Consider the following 19,348-nt stretch of genomic DNA (forward strand, 5'->3'; position numbering starts at 1 on the left):
TAGGGAGGAGGGAGGGAAGGGACGAGGGGACGCGGGATGAGGGCGTTCCTAGTTGAGAAGTGCATGGCTCGTGGTTCAGTCTAAACTATTCCTTTTTTCTCACCCGTGTGTACCCATCATGGTAGCGCACATTGCCCAACCCCACGTCGAGGAAGTCACTGACGACAAATAACTAAACTCTGGAGAGACAAAAAACAAACAACAAAATGCAAACAAAACGAATGGTTCCTTTTGACTCGTTTTACAGACAACCCTCCCTCCCCCCTCCCTCCAATCCCTCCCCCCCCCCGCCCTATCCACAATATTCTTTTTTATTTATCTTTCTATCCTAACAGGAACACTGTAAACTGCCAGAAAACTTGCACGGTTCACTCAGGCAACACAGAGCACAACCGCATTCAACTCAGCTACCAGTTTAGCTTCAACGACCCATCAGGGAAAGAAAGCTACTATAGTATTAATACAGGCCTTTTTTTGCATCGTTTCCACAGTTCTGAACCTCTTTACCCTCCCCTCCCCCATAGCTGGAGGAAAATAATTATGGTATGGATGTTTACACAACAAACTGATGGGGCTTTTGTAGGTCAAGCCAACTTTATGCTGTAGTAACACACACTTGATTTCATAGAACACATACAGACACCGCTAACATGAGCATTCCGAGCGCTACATGTAGTATTTGTGACGAAAGGAAGGGAAAATAAACCGACAATATCCCGCCAGATCTTTATAATTTGTTGTTACTGAGGTATCAATAATCCCTAATCACGTATGACCACAGATCACGTGTATCTGAGCCATGAAATATTTGTGTATGAAAACGTACATGTGAGAATGGGAAAAGAATTGAAAGATGTTTTCCCCCCCCTACCTTTTTGTGTGATGTAAATATGCAATGCCTTTTTTTGTTTTCTTTCTGTTTAGTGGCATCTTGACCAGACATGAACATTTTCTTTTGTGTGACTGTACTTCAAGCTTGCTTGACAGGAACCCAGACCGCGGAAGATTCCGAACTACGTTATATATATATATTAAAAAAATACTTATAAAAAACAAAAAACATAACAAAAAAACATGTCAAGACTGGACGATCCATTTGTGGTTGACGTTGCTACGACCTGTCTGTCCGGCGGAGGTTTCCATGGAGAAGAGCACCCCCCCCCCCCCCCCAGGTCCCGTGGTCTAATTGCACTGATGGCAGTCCCATCAGAGCTTATGTGAGAAGATGCATATGAGTATATAGAGTGGAGTATACACTGTAATGTCTCTTTATTTATCCTCCCACAAAAAGCTGGACTATGGTCGATTTTGCAGTGATGGTCACCAACGGTTCCCCTCCTCCCCCCTCCTCTCCTTTTTTGTACCATAGTACTTGTTTTATTTATATGTTTGTGTCATTCTAGCCAGTGTTTACCCAGTGTGTTTGTCCAGAGTCATAAAGGCACCTCTTTGAAGTCACTGAAGGATGTTGTTGGATGCATTAACTAAAGTCTCTTTTTTATCCAATGTTTTTTTTTGTTTTTTTTTCTCAATCGTTTTTTGCTTGTTTGTTTTCTTACCAAAATATTAGGGCAAGAACCCAATAGTGGACTTGCGTTGCCGTGGTAGTATTTATTTTGAATTAAATTAAAAGAATACATTTCAGGGTTATTGTGTCATGTTTTTTTGCAAGAAAGCCAATACCGATAAGTAGACTGGTATTCTGCAGTCAAATCCTGTTCCTAATTAAGAATGATGTGAATTGAGACATTCTTATAAGTTGTAGTTTCCCCAGAAAAAGTCCATTTTGTAACTATTTGGGAAAGGAATTTATTTTTTTAAGGCGGAACAAAATCATCACTTGCTGAGAGGGTTACTACGAATCAAATTTTGAATCCCACCATGTCTGCACAGCATTGAGGAGGTTAACCACAACACAAACACACCAAGTAAAGTACACTACCAGTTTACTGGTTTTCCTTAAAAAAAAATATCATGTACATATTCCCAAAATCGCTATGATTCAAGCTTAAGAATTTAAACAGAATTTCAATTTTGGCGAGAAATTCTCAGTGATACTGCGATTCTTCACAAACTCCCTCCCTCTTGACCAGTGCCTCCTCCATCGACAATAACATCAAGCATCCCTTGTTAATCCATAGAACACTCAGCACACCTTTCAGTGACAGCTCACACATAGTATAGCTCACGGACAAGCTCACTGACTTAACAACATAGTGGATTGACCCTATCGCCCCCATCCTTGCAAGGCACCAGCTCGTGGCTGAGTGGAGGAGGTCCAGGGAAGGTGGTACTGGGGAGAGGACACAGTCAATTCCCCTCTGTGGTGCATGTAGTCAGACGCAGCACAGCTGCGGTCACTCTGGGATGGCTGGAGGCCAGTCCACATCCACAGACTAAGGAGGGAATGTGGGGGAGAGAGAGTGCAGGTTAAGGAGAGAAAGGGAGATAGAGGGGTTATACATCTGGACCAATATGAATGATTGAAATTGACTTAGACCCATTTAGGTTTGACAGACTTATTTTAAAGGTTAGCTTTCCCAACCGGAGACATCCCACTTGTGGTTAAGCACAGAAGTGCTCCAGTGAATGTCCCTACCATTTTTCGCGAAATAATTACACAATGCTGGTTAACTTGAGTGTTTGCGATTTCCCTGTAACCCACCTCGACGTCCAACTCAAGAATGTCCGTTTCGGCTTCCAAAAGCTCACACAGGTTAGGCTTGGTACGACCGAAATCTCCATGAACAAACTCCTTTATGTATCTGGTGATACGCCAATTAAGGAGCTTACAAGTTCATTTCTTGTCACAGGTCCTGACCTCGGATCAGCCTCCTGTGTGTAAGAGTGAATGGCCGACCACAACGCACAGCCAGGGCGTGCGTGTGAACGACAACGACATTACGCAATTCAAAACCAAAGGATACGTCCCAGCTTGCGTCCTCAGCTCCAGGTGGAAGTGATGCGTGTCCAGGAAGCGGGTGCTCATGGTGTGTATGACGCGCTCTCTGACAGCCAGCGGCCGGCGATGCAATACCCTCAAAGGGGTCTTCTGGGCTATCTTTAACTCCTGGGGGAGCGAGAAATGAGTGTTTGCTAATGAAACAGAAAAAAAAAAATTCACGCATCGTTGTCGATTCGTGTTTGTTATTTCCGTCGCGTACCGTCTCGAGGTTACAAAAAGATGCTAATTGGCCCTCAGGTTTGCATGCGGGATAGTAAAGTTATATCAACATTTTCTACACAACAAGGTGAGTAGAAGATTGCCTTACTTTGATGTTGTCTATGAATGTGATATCCTCTTTCTCAATGGCTTTCCGGGTCCAGATCAGGGCAGTGTAGGACTTGGTCTTGTCCTCTTCACCCTCCTTCATGTGCCCCATGGCCTCTCTGAAGAGTCAAAGACACGCGCGCAGGTCATCAAAAGTGAATGTCGTTCATCCATTCCTGTTCCATACATTACCCATCTGCACTATGCCCACGCGCCGCAAGTTACGGAACGGCGGGTGAACACGCGTGTGACTGATCACCTTGTTACAATCTGCAGGTCTCTGACTCGGATCTTGTCGGATGACTCGTTAATGGTCTGCGGGGGAGGGAAAAGAGGTGACAATACTGCGGCACAGCAATACGAGTGCAGCATGACTACGTTTCTGTTTGTTTATTTGGTTGTTTATGTGCAACGGTACCTCCTGCAGTTGCCGGATCTCTGCCTTGTCAAACCTGGCTCTGTGAGGATTCAGCAGTTCCAATGCGAATGGCCGACCTGTCAGAGAGAGACACGACACGTGACACCTCGCACGAATAGGCCGACATGATGTCTGCGCGAGTACGGGTGGTCGCGTCACATTACGTCGCCGTCTCACCGTTTCCGAGGGTGCGCACGTCCACGTCCTCTCTTCCCGACGAGGAGAAGTTAAACCCTGAGGAGACGAGTAGAGAGACAGGTAACACACGCTAACTGAGAGGTTTCGTCATCTGTGACTTTAGTAGGGTAGGTACTATAGGGCACCGGTTTATAATAGCACGCAAATATCTTCATGGGGCTGGCACAGCCAGAGAAATACAGTATACACGATGCCTGACAGCATTTGGGAGACAAGAAAACGTGTTTTCAGGCGGGTGGGGGTTGAGGGAGTTTCATCGAGAATTAGTTTGAAGACCGTCACGGTTGTGCATGACAGCACTTGGGAGACAAGTCAAGAGTTTGTTTAAGGTGTAGGGCCCTAGTTTACATCATGCCGTGAATCAAATGTGGTTACAATTCAAATTGAATGTCATATTAGAAAGAAAATAAAGAAATACCTTGAGGAACATACTACCAAATATGGTCATTGCATACTAATATACTCGTATTCGGTTACCGTCTGCCCTGAATGAAGAAAGGAGAGGTGCAGCGATCAGCTCTTCCACAGAAGATTCCATCCGCCTCTCGCCGTCAATCAACCAGGGAGTCTGGGGCAGAGCGCGCGAGAACTTGTTGTACCTCCCTGCGGCGACATGAACGAAATAATGACTCTCGGAACGACATGCTTCAAAAATCGAAGTGACTCAGCAATAATCTCCAAACCCTGAGGTGGCGTTGTTTATCTGCATGTGAGCAGTAAACTATCCACAAATGACATACAATTGTACACCATCTCTTCTGATCACTCCAGACCTGGGTGAGGACCTGGGTGATGACTCATGGAATGGAATGGTTGAGAAACCTTACCTGCCACAAATACAGACACATGAAGACACTGGACATCCTGGGCAATGCATTTACTGGTCGGTTTTGAGGGAGGACAGGGGAACTTTCTGGAAAGAACAATGTATAACAATACATCAAATTCCAGATTCAAGGGAAATTAGAACGGTCTCAACAAATATGCAAAGTCTGCAGAACACGACGTACTTCAGAAACTTGTCATCTGAAATTTTCTCCAGGGCTTTGATCACTGCCATTCTCGTGAAGACTGACTGTAACAAGAATAAAATCCAGTTTAAGAAAAAGGGAACAATAGCTATTGATGTAAATATAGTTTACGTTTGTTGCACCAACAAAAACAGTCAAATTGAAAACGCTTTACATTCGCCCATTTGAAAATATTTCAAAACACATAAAAATATGTTTTGAACTTTATTGACCTGTTTGTTCTTGGTTGGTCGGAAGCAGTCAGAGCAGGTGCTAGCCCTGAGAAACAAATGATCAAATACAGAAGGATTTACGACACGTGAATGAACATGTTCATATGGTGCATACCAACCTTGTCATATTGAAATGTCACGCCTTGGCAATTGTGAAATCTGTCCATCTACCGGTCTACCCGTCTATCCTCATATGTCCATTTAACCATTCCATGACTGAGAGGAGGTAAGCATGTGGACACTAATGTGCCAATGTTTCATTCCTTAAATGACAGGTGACTCACATATGCGATGACTGCCTTTCATAAACCACTTTAGCCAGCTACTGCAATGAAAACCCAACGATCTGATGGTGCATTTAGTTCTACTGAGGAGTGAATTGAACCAATCCAACTGGGTTACGCTTACAGGAAATGGCAGTCTCCGTCTGTCTCTGGGTGAGTGAACCCCACGCCAATCTCAAACGAACTCTGGATGGAACAAAAAGGAAGAAAGAAATGTCCTCTGTGTGTTGGAATGACAGCTACACAGTAAATAGACGTAGCACCACCTAAGGGGTCTGTTCGTAGTCGGGATTACTTTCTCGCTTTCAGGTCGCAAGGTCACTCACCTTGGTGACCACAGGCTTCCCTCCCATCTCCTTGGAGATCAGGCCCTGCATGATCCACTTGAAGGCCTCCTTCACTTGGATGACGTCGTCCTTGTTAAGGCACATGCTCTTCTCCCTTGTAAGGGTGATAGAAAAGCCGGTGAGACTTAGTCAAGCACTGCACTACAACTCATCGTAAGCACTGAGGGTGAGGGACATGGGCACGATGGATGCCATGGGATCGTCTCCTCACCTCACTTCCTTCTTGATATGCAGCCAACACGAGTGCTGTGGAGACGTCACAGAAACATTTAGAGGCACGCTTTATAACTATCAAGAGTATGGACTGTGCACAGACAAATGTTAAGGCCACCAGCAAGTCTGCAAAACAGCATTTTTCTTTAACCACCATTAGATACGGTGCAGCTGCCCTCTAGAGGCCAAACCACAAATAACAGTGACTGGCTTTGATACAGCAAACCAGTGCCACACCTTACACTTTGAATGCAGTGCACGGCCATTTGGTAAAAAAAAGAGGGATTGAAATGGATTTGCGGACATGAGGTCATCTGAGGCAGGTCACGTCAAGAAACACAAACCTCTCTGACAGACAGCTGGGCAGGGAGCGAGACGGACAGCACCAGCGTGTCAAACTGGTAGTTTTCCGTCTTCACAGCATCTGATATCTGCACAAAGACACAACTATGAACTCCTCCATTGACATTGTGGAACAGCATTTCCCACTTCAGATATTACATTTTGCACAATGCTATGCTTTTCCCCATATCTTCTCACACAAAAGTCTGTGAGGAACACACCTTTGTGGCATGGGCCCGGTCACAGAACTCCTGTAGTACACCGAGACACACCACACAAACATCAGAATCTGCAGGGTTTTTCTCAGGTTCATCTAACACGGGAACCATGGCGGTGTCCCCTTCAATATGGCTGTCGGCTTCTGTGGTGTCCAGCCTTATTTTTTTACTTGGAGGATTTTCTGTGTGTTCTGGTACTGTTGCATCTTGGGATTGATTGTTTTCGGCTTCTCTGATGAAATCGTGAAGTTCCTTCACGGTGTCCTGAGAAGGAGACAACAAAGCAAGAAACACGTGGAATCAGTCAAGTTGGTGAGTCCATCCATTAACAGTACACAGGTGTTACATGGAAGGAAGTCAAAAGGTGTTTTTTGGGGGGGATGTTCACCCAGCATGCCATTTTCCAGCCAGCCAATGGAATTCTATGAACTCACCTGGTAGGATTGTCTGTAGGCAGAGGGAATTCCTATGCAACAGAACCGGAGTACGCAGCGAGCACAGCACCCCGCAGCCAGCAGGTTCTTCACGATGGGCCCGTCTTTCTCCTTCAAGGGCACCATGGCTGTAAATGACCATAGGTGGTTAAGCACAGAGCATGTCCCTTCCTTCAGCAATGTTGACGTTTAACGTTGGACAGATGAGTGGTGCTTAACTGGGGTGAACAGGAAAACTCATGATAGCTTACTCAAGTTAAAGTTGATAGCCATTTTTACAGTACAGGGTACATATAAATTATGATATAGGGTACATTATTATGATATGCAATAATATTTCCTAGCAGAGCTACTTTACTTACATGTGACAATGCAAGTAATATTCATGCGATGAGAGTAACCCAACAAGAATAACCTTATCTTAAATTAAAGAGGATGAAAACCAAGTAACAGATGCTGACTTAGTAATAGAACGTTATCAATTCAACACCACACACACTAAATCAACAGTAGTTGCTGGGTTAGAGATGGTATAGCCCAGTCAGTCACTAGTACACTACATATTCTGCACAGCTACGACATATAAAAGCTACGGTTATGAAAAAACGTGCGTAGCAGCAGGCTAAGTGCATTTCACTTAACTAATTTGAAGGCCTAGCGAAGGGCAGCAGATAATGATTTAGATCAATATTACGAAGTAACAAAGTCAAAAGTAGTACCGTACCTTGGGGGTGTTAGATTTACGAACGAAGAACTGCAAAATAATTCTATGAAAAAAACTATGAAAAACACATCCTCTGCATGACTACAGAATGTGTTGGAGGCTTGACTGTAGACAAAGCTAATCAAATCCGACACTGTACTTTGTGGCTTCAATACAAGTGTATTTTATTTATTTAGATTAATCTTACAAGTATTTTTCATTTCATTTCATTATATACAATCACAATATGTACACACAGATATCTATATTCGTTCAGTATGAAGAACATGGGACAACCATTTAGATCGATAAACTATGTGATGTACTACTACTGCCTTCCTAATTTGTCAACCGCATGGCAGATTTTCGGGCAGCTAAACACGTCATATCAAAGCGCCGCGGAAAGTGACAGGAGGGTCCTTTTGCAGCAACAGTCGCAACCGGTGGCTCGAGAAGGTTCTGATCGGAGCAGGCGATAATCAGAATCTGAACCCATCTCAGGCAAAGCAATATTATTTCAAGTTTGGGACATACTTGTCCCCTTCAGAGGTCTTTTGTTAACAATATCCGACGAATATAAGTAGCGATGCCTGAAATAGCGTCTGCACCGAGAGCCACAAATGCTTGGAAAAACAAAGGAGGGGCGTATGTGGACCGCGACAAGCCTGCCCAGATTCGGTTCAGTAATATCTCTGCCGGAAAAGGTATAACATTTTTATAGCATTTCAAATGCAACACGAGCTCAAATGCTTTCCCCATGCAATTGTGTTTGTCGCAGTTGTCATAGTGCGAACTTGGTGCGACGCATTGAATGGATGCTACTGGCGGTCTGATGATGGGCAGGGCAACTGTTTGCTTGCTGCGTCTCATCCAGTCCCTATGACTTGACACATTTCGGCTAAAAGTTGCCCGCAAACAAGTCTAACGCGTTTTTGATGTTTTTTGAGACACAATGGCCTTGCTCCAGCTTTCATAAATGTTCATTTCATCAGTTGGTGATTGGTGCGTGCTTTGTTAGTCTTTGTTAAATGTACGTGTAATCTCAAAAGTCTATCTGTATTCGTTATGATCCCCACTGTATTGTTCGGGTCGTTAGAAATCATTTGTTTCAGTGTCCCAGAAGTTTTATGGGCCGGTACTTTTGACAGAAGTAATGATAAAATACCTTTTGTTTGACAGCTGTGGCTGATGCCATCAGAACAAGCCTTGGGCCCAAGGGCATGGACAAGATGGTGAGCAAAGTTGAACTTTTTCCTCAGTATCCTCACTCGTGATCATGTACAAGCCGCTAAAGAGGAACCCAACTTTTGCAGATCCAGGATGGGAAGGGTGACGTGACCATCACCAACGACGGGGCCACCATCTTGAAACAGATGCAGGTCCTCCACCCTGCAGCCAAGATGGTACGTTCCGCAACAAATGGATGCAAACTCCCCATTGGAAACGGACCGTTGTCACCATCGTAGATGATGAGATTTGGACATGCATTTGTATGTTTGTTTACCTGTTGCTCGACATTGAGCTGTGTGTGTGTGTGTGTGTGTGTGTGTGTGTGTGTGTGTGTGTGTGTGTGTGTGTGTGTGTGTGTGTGTGTGTGTGTGTGTGTGTGTGTGTGTGTGTGTGTGTGTGTGTGTGTGTGTGTGTGTCAGCTGGTGGAGCTGTCCAAAGCCCAGGACATTGAGGCTGGGGACGGCACCACGTCGGTGGTCGTCATTGCCGGCGCCCTGCTGGACGCCTGCTCCAAGCTGCTGCAGAAGGGTAGGAGGAGCTTCCTTTGCACCGCATCTCATTTCCATCGTTCAACTGAAACTGAAAACACAATGAAGTTGTGTAGGAAGTCTTAACAAATACTAAAATACTGTGGAACATGACTTGGAATAGACCTTGTTGGTTTGAAACTGGTTTACGGCACAACCAAATGATTTCAAGCGAGAGATTAGTCCTGGTTCGGTCTAGACCGAATCCATCCTACAAATACTCTCATCCATAGCCATGCACGAGCATGACCTTTCAAATCCCCCCCCCCCCCCCTTTTGTGCGTGCGCAGGCATCCACCCCACCACCATCTCCGAGTCCTTCCAGAAGGCGGTGGACAAGGGCGTGGAGATCCTGACGGACATGAGCGCGCCGGTGCTGCTGAGCGACCGCGAGACGCTGCTGAACAGCGCCACCACCTCGCTGTGCTCCAAGGTGGTGTCGCAGTACTCGAGCCTCCTGGCGCCCATGAGCGTGGACGCCGTCATGCGCGTCATCGACCCGGCCACCGCCACCAGCGTGGACCTGCACGACATCCACATCGTGAAGAAGCTGGGGTGAGTGGGATGACGCTGGGGGGGGGGGGGGGGTCAGGAATGTGGGGAGGTAGATTGGGAGGTGGGCTTGAGGTTGTGTGCCAAGATGGCGGCAACAAGATGACTCTTGTGCCAGTCTGCATGTTGTTGTTTGTTGAGTCGTATCGGCTGTCATGTAGGCATAGTCGTCGTATGGAGACCCGCTGGAAATCGTGAATGCTTTGCACCAGCTGTTAGCCTAACAGCCTATATTTTGATAGGAGCGTATTTATTGACTTGTGGCTCTGCTAACGTGCTTGGCGTCTGTGCAGCGGGACCATCGACGACTGTGAGCTGGTGGAAGGCCTCGTGCTGACCCAGAGGGTGGTCAACTCGGGCGTGTCCCGCGTGGAGAAGGCCAAAATCGGCCTGATCCAGTTCTGCCTGTCCCCTCCTAAAACCGACGTAAGTCCAGCAACACTACAAACACTTAAGATCACACCTGCAATTTTCTTTTATGTATTGCTGTGGTGATAATATGGTGACAGACTTTATCGCGTTATCCTTTTAAATTTCCATCTTTATTTAATTTTTGTACTCTCATACTTTTTTGGGTTTGGTCCAGTCTGATTTTCATGTCCCACAAGAGATTTTTGTCAGTCTCAGTGGGATTATCTGCAGGAACATTGACCTCGTGCATGAATAAAAATAAAAATGCATACAAACATTATAAGATTATAATTTGTCCTCGTTTTTTCTCCAGATGGACAACCAGATTGTGGTGTCAGACTATGCCCAGATGGACCGCGTGCTGCGCGAGGAGCGTGCCTACATCCTTAACCTGATCAAACAGATTAAGAAGGCTGGCTGCAACGTCCTGCTCATCCAGAAGTCCATTCTCAGGTACTGACATGCCCCCTCCCCCCCCCAAAACGACTTTACCTTAGTGTTCCCTAACACTAGTCTATGACATTGTGATTGTGCTCTTCAAGTGGCACTTCCCTATTAAAGAGCCTAAAGAGTCAAATTACCATCATTATTTTCTACAGAGATGGGTAACCAAGGGAACCGTTAATCAATATTTTGAACTTCTTTCCCATCCCTCAGAGATGCGCTGAGCGACCTGGCCCTCCACTTCCTCAACAAGATGAGAATCATGGTCATTAAGGAGATCGAGAGAGAGGACATCGAATTCATCTGCAAGGTAAACACGTCAACGCAATTCCGTCCGTTTGCGTCGCGATGTATGAAGAAAAAGACAAACCACACGCTTATGCCTCAGTGACCCGACCGTGCTTTCCGTCTGCAGACCATTGGCACCAAGCCCGTGGCCCACATCGACCAGTTCACCCCAGAGATGCTGGGCACTGCCGAGCTGGCCGAGGAGGTCAGCCTGGATGGCTCCGGCAAACTGGTCAAGGTACAGCACCGGCCCCTGCCGTTACCTGCTCCGGATTGATGAATCCCTCTCCGAGATCAGCTTTCCGTCACATGGAGCTGGTCTTAACCCAGACTCTGTGACACAATCCAAACTCATAATAACAGGTCCTCATTACCATGTCTTGTGTGTTTTATTGGGCGTGCGTCTGTCTGCCTGCAGATCACAGGCTGCACCAGCCCCGGGAAGACTGTGAGCATCGTGGTGCGCGGCTCCAACAAGCTGGTGATCGAGGAGGCCGAGCGCTCCATCCACGACGCGCTCTGCGTCATCCGCTGCCTGGTCAAGAAGAGGTACGCTGAAGCCAAGCGCTGTCTCGCTTTCTTTTACGTTTGTTCTGGAAGGAAGATTTATTATTCTAGAACTGGGTTTTCCTCAGTAATTTTGAGTTTGTGTGAATATTTTCATAAATTTTTTTGCCATGTACATTTAGCTTGACCTCATTTGTTGCTCGATTTGGGAGATTGCTGCGGTGCTTTAACCCATCTCCTCCCCTCTCTGCCCCTCCCAGGGCCCTGATAGCTGGCGGCGGCGCCCCGGAGATCGAGCTGGCCCTGCGCCTGGCCGAGTACTCCCGCACCCTGGCTGGCATGGAGGCCTACTGCGTGCGCGCCTACGCAGACGCCCTGGAGGTCATCCCATCCACGCTGGCCGAGAACGCCGGCCTCAACCCCATCTCCACGGTGACAGAGCTACGCAACCGGCACGCCCAGGGCGAGAAGACGGCCGGCATCAACGTCCGCAAGGTGAGCGGGAACGTTTCTGGACACGGTGGTTACAAATTGTGGTTTTTTTTTGGGGGGGGGGGGTTTAAACGATAAGTGATCAAGTAGTAGTTGTAATCTTAGTCATTTGCCATCCTTGTCTCGACAAAGCATCGTCTTTGACATGCTTAAATGAAAAGCAGGCTTGAAAGCTTACGAGTGCCCCCCCCCCCCCCCACTCTCAGGGAGGAATCTCTAACATCCTGGAGGAGCTGGTGGTGCAGCCCTTGCTGGTTTCCATCAGCGCCCTGACCCTGTCCACCGAGACCGTCCGCAGCATCCTGAAGATCGACGACGTGGTAAGAGGGAGACGCTCATGGCAGTCAGCGTGGTTCTTGCCAGATCATCACTCACAGGACCTTAGTATTCATTAGTTTAGACAACCCTGCATTAGTTCATCTAAATCAGAATGTGTTTTAATCGGCATGAAAGTTTGCACAGACAATGAATTTGCTTTGGCAGGAAGGTGCCATACATTAGACATATAGGAATCTTACAAATTTAAAAATGAGGTCTAACTATACCAAGGGTACGTAAACTAGCAGTAATCGGTGCATTTATAATTTAACTCAAATATACCATAAAATATAAAGTTACTGTAATTTACAATATAAAAATACTTTTTTTTTATACAAATGGTACAAAAGATACAATTGTGTAATATTTCAACGGAGTGGTGACATTTCATGTTTTTCGAAATACTTTTATTTCAGGTGAACACTCGATAAGGACTCTATCAATGTAGCAAGACCTTCACTGCGCCTGGTAGTGCCACAAGGGATCACAGAACTGCTTGCTTGAGACCGCTCTGTCTTGATGTCCTCTAGTTGTTACGTTACGTAATTTAATAAAACTGTTTGTTTTTTTGACACTCCAGCTTTTTCCTGTGTGAGTTTGTATCATTCCTATCTTTTTTGTGTGTCCTAGGTTTTGAACCATCATGACCACCCTCTCAGAAAAGGGGAGTTGGTCTTTTAAATCTCAGTTTGTGGTCATGACTGTTTTACTGTGTAACTGATATCATCATTCAGAATTCACTGATGGGTTCCTTTTTTTATTTTTTTATTATGCAAAAATATAACTAGTAGCTATCAGGTTGATTTGGTCCCATTTTGAAAATTATGGATAATGCTATATTTTGCAGTTTGAGATATAAAAGGTTAAAGCACATTTGTGTTGAGCACGTTCCCCTTTAAAATCCCGTGGCAATAAACTTGTAATAAAATTAGTAATCGCAACCAGTGTATGTCTAAGATGGACTTTCTTGTCACTTCCTGAAAGTCTTGAATCACTTCCTTCCCAACCACGCGATGCGTCGCTGTTGCCCTGGAGCGCAACCACTTTGATGTCCTTTGCTAGGTGCATCTTAGCGTCTCGGTCACTTTGGCATCAACCTAGATAAAGTTGTAAAAAGGGAAGTGTGTAGGGAAAAACTATGGCAAATGCACATCGGGCTAATGTTTTGGTAACCTCATGTTTGAAAACACCGGTAGACCCTCACACCAAAGCTCCGTTAGCGCTATACGAACGTGAGCGAGCTCTTCCATATTCGGGCAGTATGGACAACCGAGATTATGAAAAGGAGGTAAGAAAACATTTAAATTGCAATGAATTTGTTTTTCAAAAAACTTCTGTGACCAGATTTGATTTGTAATATTTTTGGCTGCTATTATAATCCGGATATTGCAACACATGGGATAACAAAATATAATTCAACTGAACCAACATCAAAACAAATACTCCGTATTTGCTGTAGCATAGGCTATTTTATAACATTAACTTTATATTTTAGAAAATAAATACTAGACTATTACTTTTCAAATTTGTCCGTATACTTTCACAAGAAACCCCAAACATTACATAAAGCTTGGCATGAATTTGAGATGGCATGGAAAAATACATAGCCTAAGCACTAATATTAGGATCAAGTATTTGGTTTTCCGTATTTGGATTTAATTTCAATGTGATCGATTAAAAAAAATTACACTGAAAAGATAACAATCACTGACCATTGACTGTTTTCAGGTCAACTTGTCTGAGGAGGGATTTAACCTGCATAATTTGTAGGTCCAACTATTTTGGGCTTTCTTCTTTGACTAGATTACCCTGACGTCACAGTAGTCCGATAATCCTTAATTTCCTACCGACAAAATGTTTCAAATCCCCTTGGTGCCTTTGCCTCCATACACTGTTCTTAATAATAATTTAAAAAATATATATATACATATATATATGACTTTGTATTAATGTTTTTAATATTAGTAGTGCATTTCTCAGAAGTAGTGAGTTTCTCAGAAGAAACTGTGGTGAGAAGATGGAGGTAGAATACCGGTGTCAATTGAACAGTTCTTCCTTTGTCACACACACTCCCACCTTCTGTGTGCTTTACCATCTGGCCAACCTGAAAGAGTATGTGTGTGTGGACTGGAGGGGGGAGGGGGTAATAAGCTTAGGCCTTAGGGAGCCACTTCATATTATGCTTCTTATTTTGTGCCTCAGTCTGTCACCTGTACATTCAACAAATTGTACTGTGTTCAAAAATTTCCAGCCGGTAGCCCAGATCTCATCAAATGGCGTCTCTTGCTAAATCATTTCGGATCAATGCAGTCTACAACCAGCGCATCCAACTTGCCCATGTTTACCTGGAGGACATTTTGTATTTTATATGTACACGGCAAATCCCACATCTCCATGTTTCCCACATTTGGCAAATGCAGAGTGCTGCAGTGTGAGGGTCAGGATCACCAAAGCAAAGTCCCAGGCCCAGTTTCCCCACCCCGATATTCCATTCTCATCCCGTTCCATCTGTGTTCGTCCAACCTACCAGATGGAGTATGATGACTCGGGGTCCGAGCTAGCGGACGGGGACGTCCCGGGGAAGGGCAGCCCCCTGATGATCAAGGACTACCGCGTGACGGGGGACCACATCGACCTGCGCGAGTTCTACTTCTCCAATGAGGAGTACTACCGCAAGCTGGAGGAGCTGAAGAGGTCCCACCTGTGCACCATGGCCGAGCTGGAGAGCATGTACCGCAAGAAGCTGGAGCTCAAAGGGGTGGTGCCTCTCGATGACGTGGAGGGGGCGCACAGGTTTGTCCATCTACTTTCCTTCATTTGTTTGGGGTAAGCCATCCAAAGAAGCTGCAGGTAACTATTGACAAGTGCTCCTTTTCTGGATTCAGTTTTTATGGATTTGAGTTTTTTGGGGGGACTGAAGGAAACATTTTGTTATGAGTTCTGTTTATTAATATATCCAGTCCAGAGCAGGGAGTTAGGCATGTTATGAGCTGCTTTACTGTTAAGTCATACGTTACGTTTCTGTCTTTCACCAGACTTCCGTGGATGAAGGGTAGCCCAGCCGCCCTACGTCGTTTAAAGAAGTCTCACTCTGCCCTGGAGCTGAGGAGAGGCTCCGGAGTGATGGACACGTCGGACGAGGAAGGCGCCACCGACGCCAATGTAGAGAAAGGCTTACTGTCCTCCCCCAAGGAGCACATCAAGAACATGTGGCAGGACTTCAAGTTGTCCCCTCGCCACCTCCACCTTTCCTCCTCCTCGCTCCAGAGCCTGCCGGGGGATCCAAAGGGCGCCAGGGGTCTCAAAGGCCGCAAGAAGGGACGGAAAGATGCCGAGAGGGAACCCTCGAAACCCAGGGTGACCGTTCCCAAGCCCTTCCACATGACGGTCCGCGAGGCGGACAAGCGCCGGCACGGCGTCAAGACCCGCTCCGAGGTCGAGCTGGAGAACGCCGACCTGCGGCGTCAGTTGGAGGAGCTCACCGAGTGCCAGCGCAAGTTCCGCGCCAGCCCCATGCCCGCCCACGTGCGCCTGCATCTCTTCGAGGAGCTCCAGGAGCGCGACGAGGAGCGCCGGAGGACCATGAAGGAGCGGGAGGAACGCCGGCACCGAGCCACCCAGCGCCCCTTCAGCTTCCTGGAGCGCGAGCGCCGGAAGAAGGAGCAGAGAGAGGAGCACCTGCGCCACCTCCAGCCGCTGTCCGACCAGGAGAGGGTGAAGCCTTTCAAGGCCAAGCCGGTGCCCAAGGCGGTGTACGAAGCGGCGTCCGGCGAGCAGATGAAGGAGGAGCAGCTGTACCGCGCCATCAAGATGCAGATGAGGGCCAAGGAGATGCTCCACAGCGCCTCCATGCCCCCGAGCATGCTGGCGCGCAGGCTCAGCAATAGGAGGCGGGCCAAGGGGGACGGGGAGGAGTCCGAGGAGGACAACAGCTCCCCCCACAGGCCAAAGATAAACACGGAGGTACCGGACTTCGACGCCAGCTACAGAAGGTTCCGGAAGCAGCTGGAGAACCGACGAGATGTGAAACCCCTGACCACCTGCGAGCCTTTCCATCTGAGGACTTCGCAGATTGCCTCGCACCGCGAACGCGTCCTGGACGACATCGAGAAGGAGCAGAGCAGCCCACGGGCCACACGGTGGCCCTATGTCAGCCCCAGGCTTACACACACGCCTAACTCCAGCCTTTGTTCCTCCCTCTCGGGCAGCCTGGAGCTCCTGCCGGCCAAAGTCACAGATGCCGCCAAAAAACGCCAAGAGGCCGTAAGGTACCCATCTAGGTCACCCAGGAGTCAATCCTTTTTAGATGAGCTCCTGAGAGTCTCAGATCTCCGGTTCGCTCTTTAAAAATAGCTCAGTTTTTTTTTACTCTTGTCTTTAAGACCCCTGATTGGATGATATCATGTGGACCCATCCCCTCCTTTTTTCCCCACTTCCTGGTTCCTTTAAAATCCTTTGCCCGATCCATTGACACTGACATTGTTCGCTCCCTCTAGCTCCTTTGTACATTCCTCGCCTCTTGTTCCCCAAAAGCCAACCCTACCCCTTACCACCGTCGCTCATCTGCCACTAAGACTTTTTCTCCTTGAGTAGAAAGGTACTTGAACAGAGGAAGAAGGCTGAAGAGGAGGAGGAGAGCTGGAAGGAGAGACAAAAGCAAAGGGAGAAGAAGCTCCAGAAGGTGGTGTCCAAACGGGCCCAAGCAAATGACCCACACCTGGCCCTGTCTCAAACCTGCCAGACCAAACTCAAGCAGTTCAGGTACCCAGATATCTCTAAGGGACAAACCAGTTCTGCATTTAGACCTTTAGACAAAAATATCCTTCATCCCATCACCCCAAGCCATATTTCCATTATAAATGAACGGCATATCCGTCCTTTATTTATTTTAACATTAAAAATTACTGTCATAAGTCGACCTTTGTCCTTGCGTTGCTGTATAGTAAAAGTGGTGTTAGTTTTATTAGTATTGCAATAAAAATCACTTTTTCAGAGAGTAGGTTGTTTGACCAGCATTATTTTCTTAACTTCTACTATGGCTCGAATGCTTAGGTTTGGGTTGAATGTATCTGCTTTGGGAAAACAGGGGGTTATGTTGAGTATGTTGGGTAACAGGAAACAAGACCTTCAACGCAGGAAGGAGTATAAGGAGGAGATGAAGGAGATGCAACAGAGGGTGAAGGGGAGGCCTCTGCTCTTGGAACAAGTTGCGCAGGTAAAACATTTACAACAGTATTGTTGTAAATTCTAGATATATTTATACCCTAGTCCTTTAGTTTGACATTTAAACAAAGAAAAACATCCTTGATTTAAATTGAGGTCTCATCTATCTCTATATCAAAGGAGGGATGTCAAAATGTACGCTTTTTGTGTTAAATCAGGCCACACACCTGACAAAAACAAGCAAAAAACACAGTTGCGACACAGAAATGCACTCCCTGAGAAACAAAATACTGAAGACTGAGATGTGGTTAAGTGTGCATAGGCTATTTTCATGGCAGATAAGCTCATCCTAGGTATTTTCTCATGTGTCCGGGTACAGAGGAATGCCAAGCAGGCGGCAGAGAAGCGCTACACGGATGCTCTGCGGGGCTGCGGATTGAGTGAGGACTTTGTCAGCAGCAAGGTGCCCATGGCTCGGCGCCCAGACAGCTGCGATTCAGCACGCAGGGCCTCCTCCTGCAGCGATTCCAAACAAAGGTAGACTTTTTCCTGGTACCCAAGTCATAGATGGCATTATGATGCAAATATGTTTTTTTTTTTTTTTTTTAAGATGGCTACTTCATTGAGATTTAAGATCTGTGCACTTTCGTATATAAACACATAATAATAATAATAAAAGATAAATTGCCTTGTTGGGGCCTTATGACAGTCTCTTTTTTTCTTCCTCTAAAGTTATGAAATATGCGTCACTTTCTTTCCATTTTGTCTTTCAGTGATGACTTAGATGTACCTATTGTCTACAATAAGGTCTACCTTGATGACTACCCAGATGATGATGATGTGTTGGACCAAGAAGCAGAGGAAGGTCTTACAAAGACTCCAAGAGATGAGTCAGGGTCCAAAACAGGAGACCACAATGGAGCCGACAAAGGGTCAGACAATGGTCATTATTCAGACGATGACCATCACTCTCAAGGAGTATACCACTATTCAGATGACGATGAGCATTATTCGGAGGACAGTGAACAGAATTTATCTGGAGATGACAGAAACGAGGAAAGTGACATCATTAAAAAATGCCAGAGTCGACTAAGCAACAGAAGCAGCCAGCACAGCCGAAGCAGTCACTACTCAGAGAGAGATGGGGAAAGCAGAGCAATATCGGACAAAAACTGTGAAGATTAGGAAGTGTGTTTATATAGTTATAAATAGATATTATCTGGCAGTGTCCTCACAGTGAGATAAATGTAATTCGGTAATCTGTTCCTGTGAATTAGGCATACATGTACCGGTAATATTGTGAATATTTAACCAGTAGAATTTCATGGAATCCTATGTATAGTGATTGAAATAGATTGGTTGATCCAAAACACACAAAAATTTGTTTATTTTAATGTCTTTCAAATAAAATAAATATATAGGCATATGCCTTTTGGATAGTTGTTATGTCAACGATATAATAGACAAATTATGTGCATGATTTGGTATATTTACAAACATTGGACCGACCTCTTAACAACCTATAAGTCAGCATGACTGTGTATACAAATGTGAGTTTTATTGAGGAAGCCAAAGTAACTTGCTCCCAAATAAAGGAAACTTCCACACAATTTCAACGTTTCTCGTTTTAATATACTCTGATGAAATAATTGATGGGGGAGGGTCCACGCATTTTTGCCAAACCTTCAACCAAGGACAAACACAACCGCATGGGCTGAGAGGGATGAAAAGACAGAGTGACAGGG

At 45.9% G+C, this 19,348-nt stretch overlaps 3 protein-coding genes across 3 annotated transcripts; 2 read left to right on the forward strand and 1 right to left on the reverse strand.

The window, feature by feature from the left end:
- Positions 1–1,793: 1,793 nt before the first annotated feature.
- pus10 (pseudouridine synthase 10) lies at positions 1,794–7,798 on the reverse strand. Its single transcript, XM_084685014.1, has 18 exons — positions 7,693–7,798; positions 6,969–7,096; positions 6,538–6,798; positions 6,319–6,405; positions 5,973–6,007; positions 5,741–5,855; positions 5,539–5,600; positions 5,131–5,176; positions 4,898–4,962; positions 4,715–4,800; positions 4,365–4,490; positions 3,867–3,923; positions 3,690–3,766; positions 3,531–3,586; positions 3,273–3,390; positions 2,928–3,070; positions 2,666–2,765; positions 1,794–2,396 (listed from the first exon to the last, which is right to left on the reverse strand). The coding sequence occupies exons 2-18, from the start codon at positions 7,092–7,094 to the stop codon at positions 2,358–2,360; spliced, it is 1,599 nt and encodes a 532-aa protein (XP_084541140.1). The 5' UTR covers positions 7,095–7,096; positions 7,693–7,798; the 3' UTR covers positions 1,794–2,357.
- Positions 7,799–8,057: 259 nt separating this feature from the next.
- cct4 (chaperonin containing TCP1, subunit 4 (delta)) lies at positions 8,058–13,017 on the forward strand. Its single transcript, XM_084685801.1, has 13 exons — positions 8,058–8,375; positions 8,851–8,903; positions 8,985–9,074; positions 9,321–9,429; positions 9,719–9,983; positions 10,274–10,406; positions 10,705–10,844; positions 11,049–11,145; positions 11,251–11,361; positions 11,542–11,672; positions 11,891–12,125; positions 12,329–12,442; positions 12,857–13,017. Exons 1-13 carry the CDS (start codon positions 8,258–8,260, stop codon positions 12,869–12,871), a joined length of 1,611 nt encoding a protein of 536 aa, XP_084541927.1. The 5' UTR covers positions 8,058–8,257; the 3' UTR covers positions 12,872–13,017.
- A 421-nt stretch (positions 13,018–13,438) lies between these two features.
- Positions 13,439–19,203, forward strand: fam161a (FAM161 centrosomal protein A). Its single transcript, XM_084685386.1, has 7 exons — positions 13,439–13,728; positions 14,971–15,233; positions 15,476–16,708; positions 17,034–17,201; positions 17,556–17,655; positions 17,983–18,140; positions 18,377–19,203. The coding sequence occupies exons 1-7, from the start codon at positions 13,579–13,581 to the stop codon at positions 18,786–18,788; spliced, it is 2,484 nt and encodes an 827-aa protein (XP_084541512.1). The 5' UTR covers positions 13,439–13,578; the 3' UTR covers positions 18,789–19,203.
- Positions 19,204–19,348: the final 145 nt, after the last annotated feature.

The sequence above is a fragment of the Hypomesus nipponensis genome, chromosome 21 (genome assembly GCF_054491055.1).
Source record: "Hypomesus nipponensis isolate SF chromosome 21, ASM5449105v1, whole genome shotgun sequence".
Classification (NCBI taxonomy): domain Eukaryota; kingdom Metazoa; phylum Chordata; class Actinopteri; order Osmeriformes; family Osmeridae; genus Hypomesus; species Hypomesus nipponensis.

What these genes read in the sequence shown, in the direction of transcription:
- pus10 (XM_084685014.1), bottom strand. Translation starts at nt 7,094, where the DNA reads ATGGTGCCCTTGAAGGAGAAAGACGGGCCCATCGTGAAGAACCTGCTG. An exon ending in GACGGAGACTGCCATTTCCT is followed by an intron (nt 5,177 to 5,538) that starts GTAAGCGTAACC and finishes TTTGTTTCTCAG; the next exon opens with GGCTAGCACCTGCTCTGACT. An exon ending in TTCTTCATTCAGGGCAGACG is followed by an intron (nt 3,924 to 4,364) that starts GTAACCGAATAC and finishes TCGTCTCCTCAG; the next exon opens with GGTTTAACTTCTCCTCGTCG.
- cct4 (XM_084685801.1), top strand. Translation starts at nt 8,258, where the DNA reads ATGCCTGAAATAGCGTCTGCACCGAGAGCCACAAATGCTTGGAAAAAC. An exon ending in CGCTGCCTGGTCAAGAAGAG is followed by an intron (nt 11,673 to 11,890) that starts GTACGCTGAAGC and finishes TGCCCCTCCCAG; the next exon opens with GGCCCTGATAGCTGGCGGCG. An exon ending in CCGGCATCAACGTCCGCAAG is followed by an intron (nt 12,126 to 12,328) that starts GTGAGCGGGAAC and finishes CCCCACTCTCAG; the next exon opens with GGAGGAATCTCTAACATCCT.
- fam161a (XM_084685386.1), top strand. Translation starts at nt 13,579, where the DNA reads ATGGCAAATGCACATCGGGCTAATGTTTTGGTAACCTCATGTTTGAAA. An exon ending in ACCGAGATTATGAAAAGGAG is followed by an intron (nt 13,729 to 14,970) that starts GTAAGAAAACAT and finishes CCAACCTACCAG; the next exon opens with ATGGAGTATGATGACTCGGG. An exon ending in AAACGCCAAGAGGCCGTAAG is followed by an intron (nt 16,709 to 17,033) that starts GTACCCATCTAG and finishes CTCCTTGAGTAG; the next exon opens with AAAGGTACTTGAACAGAGGA.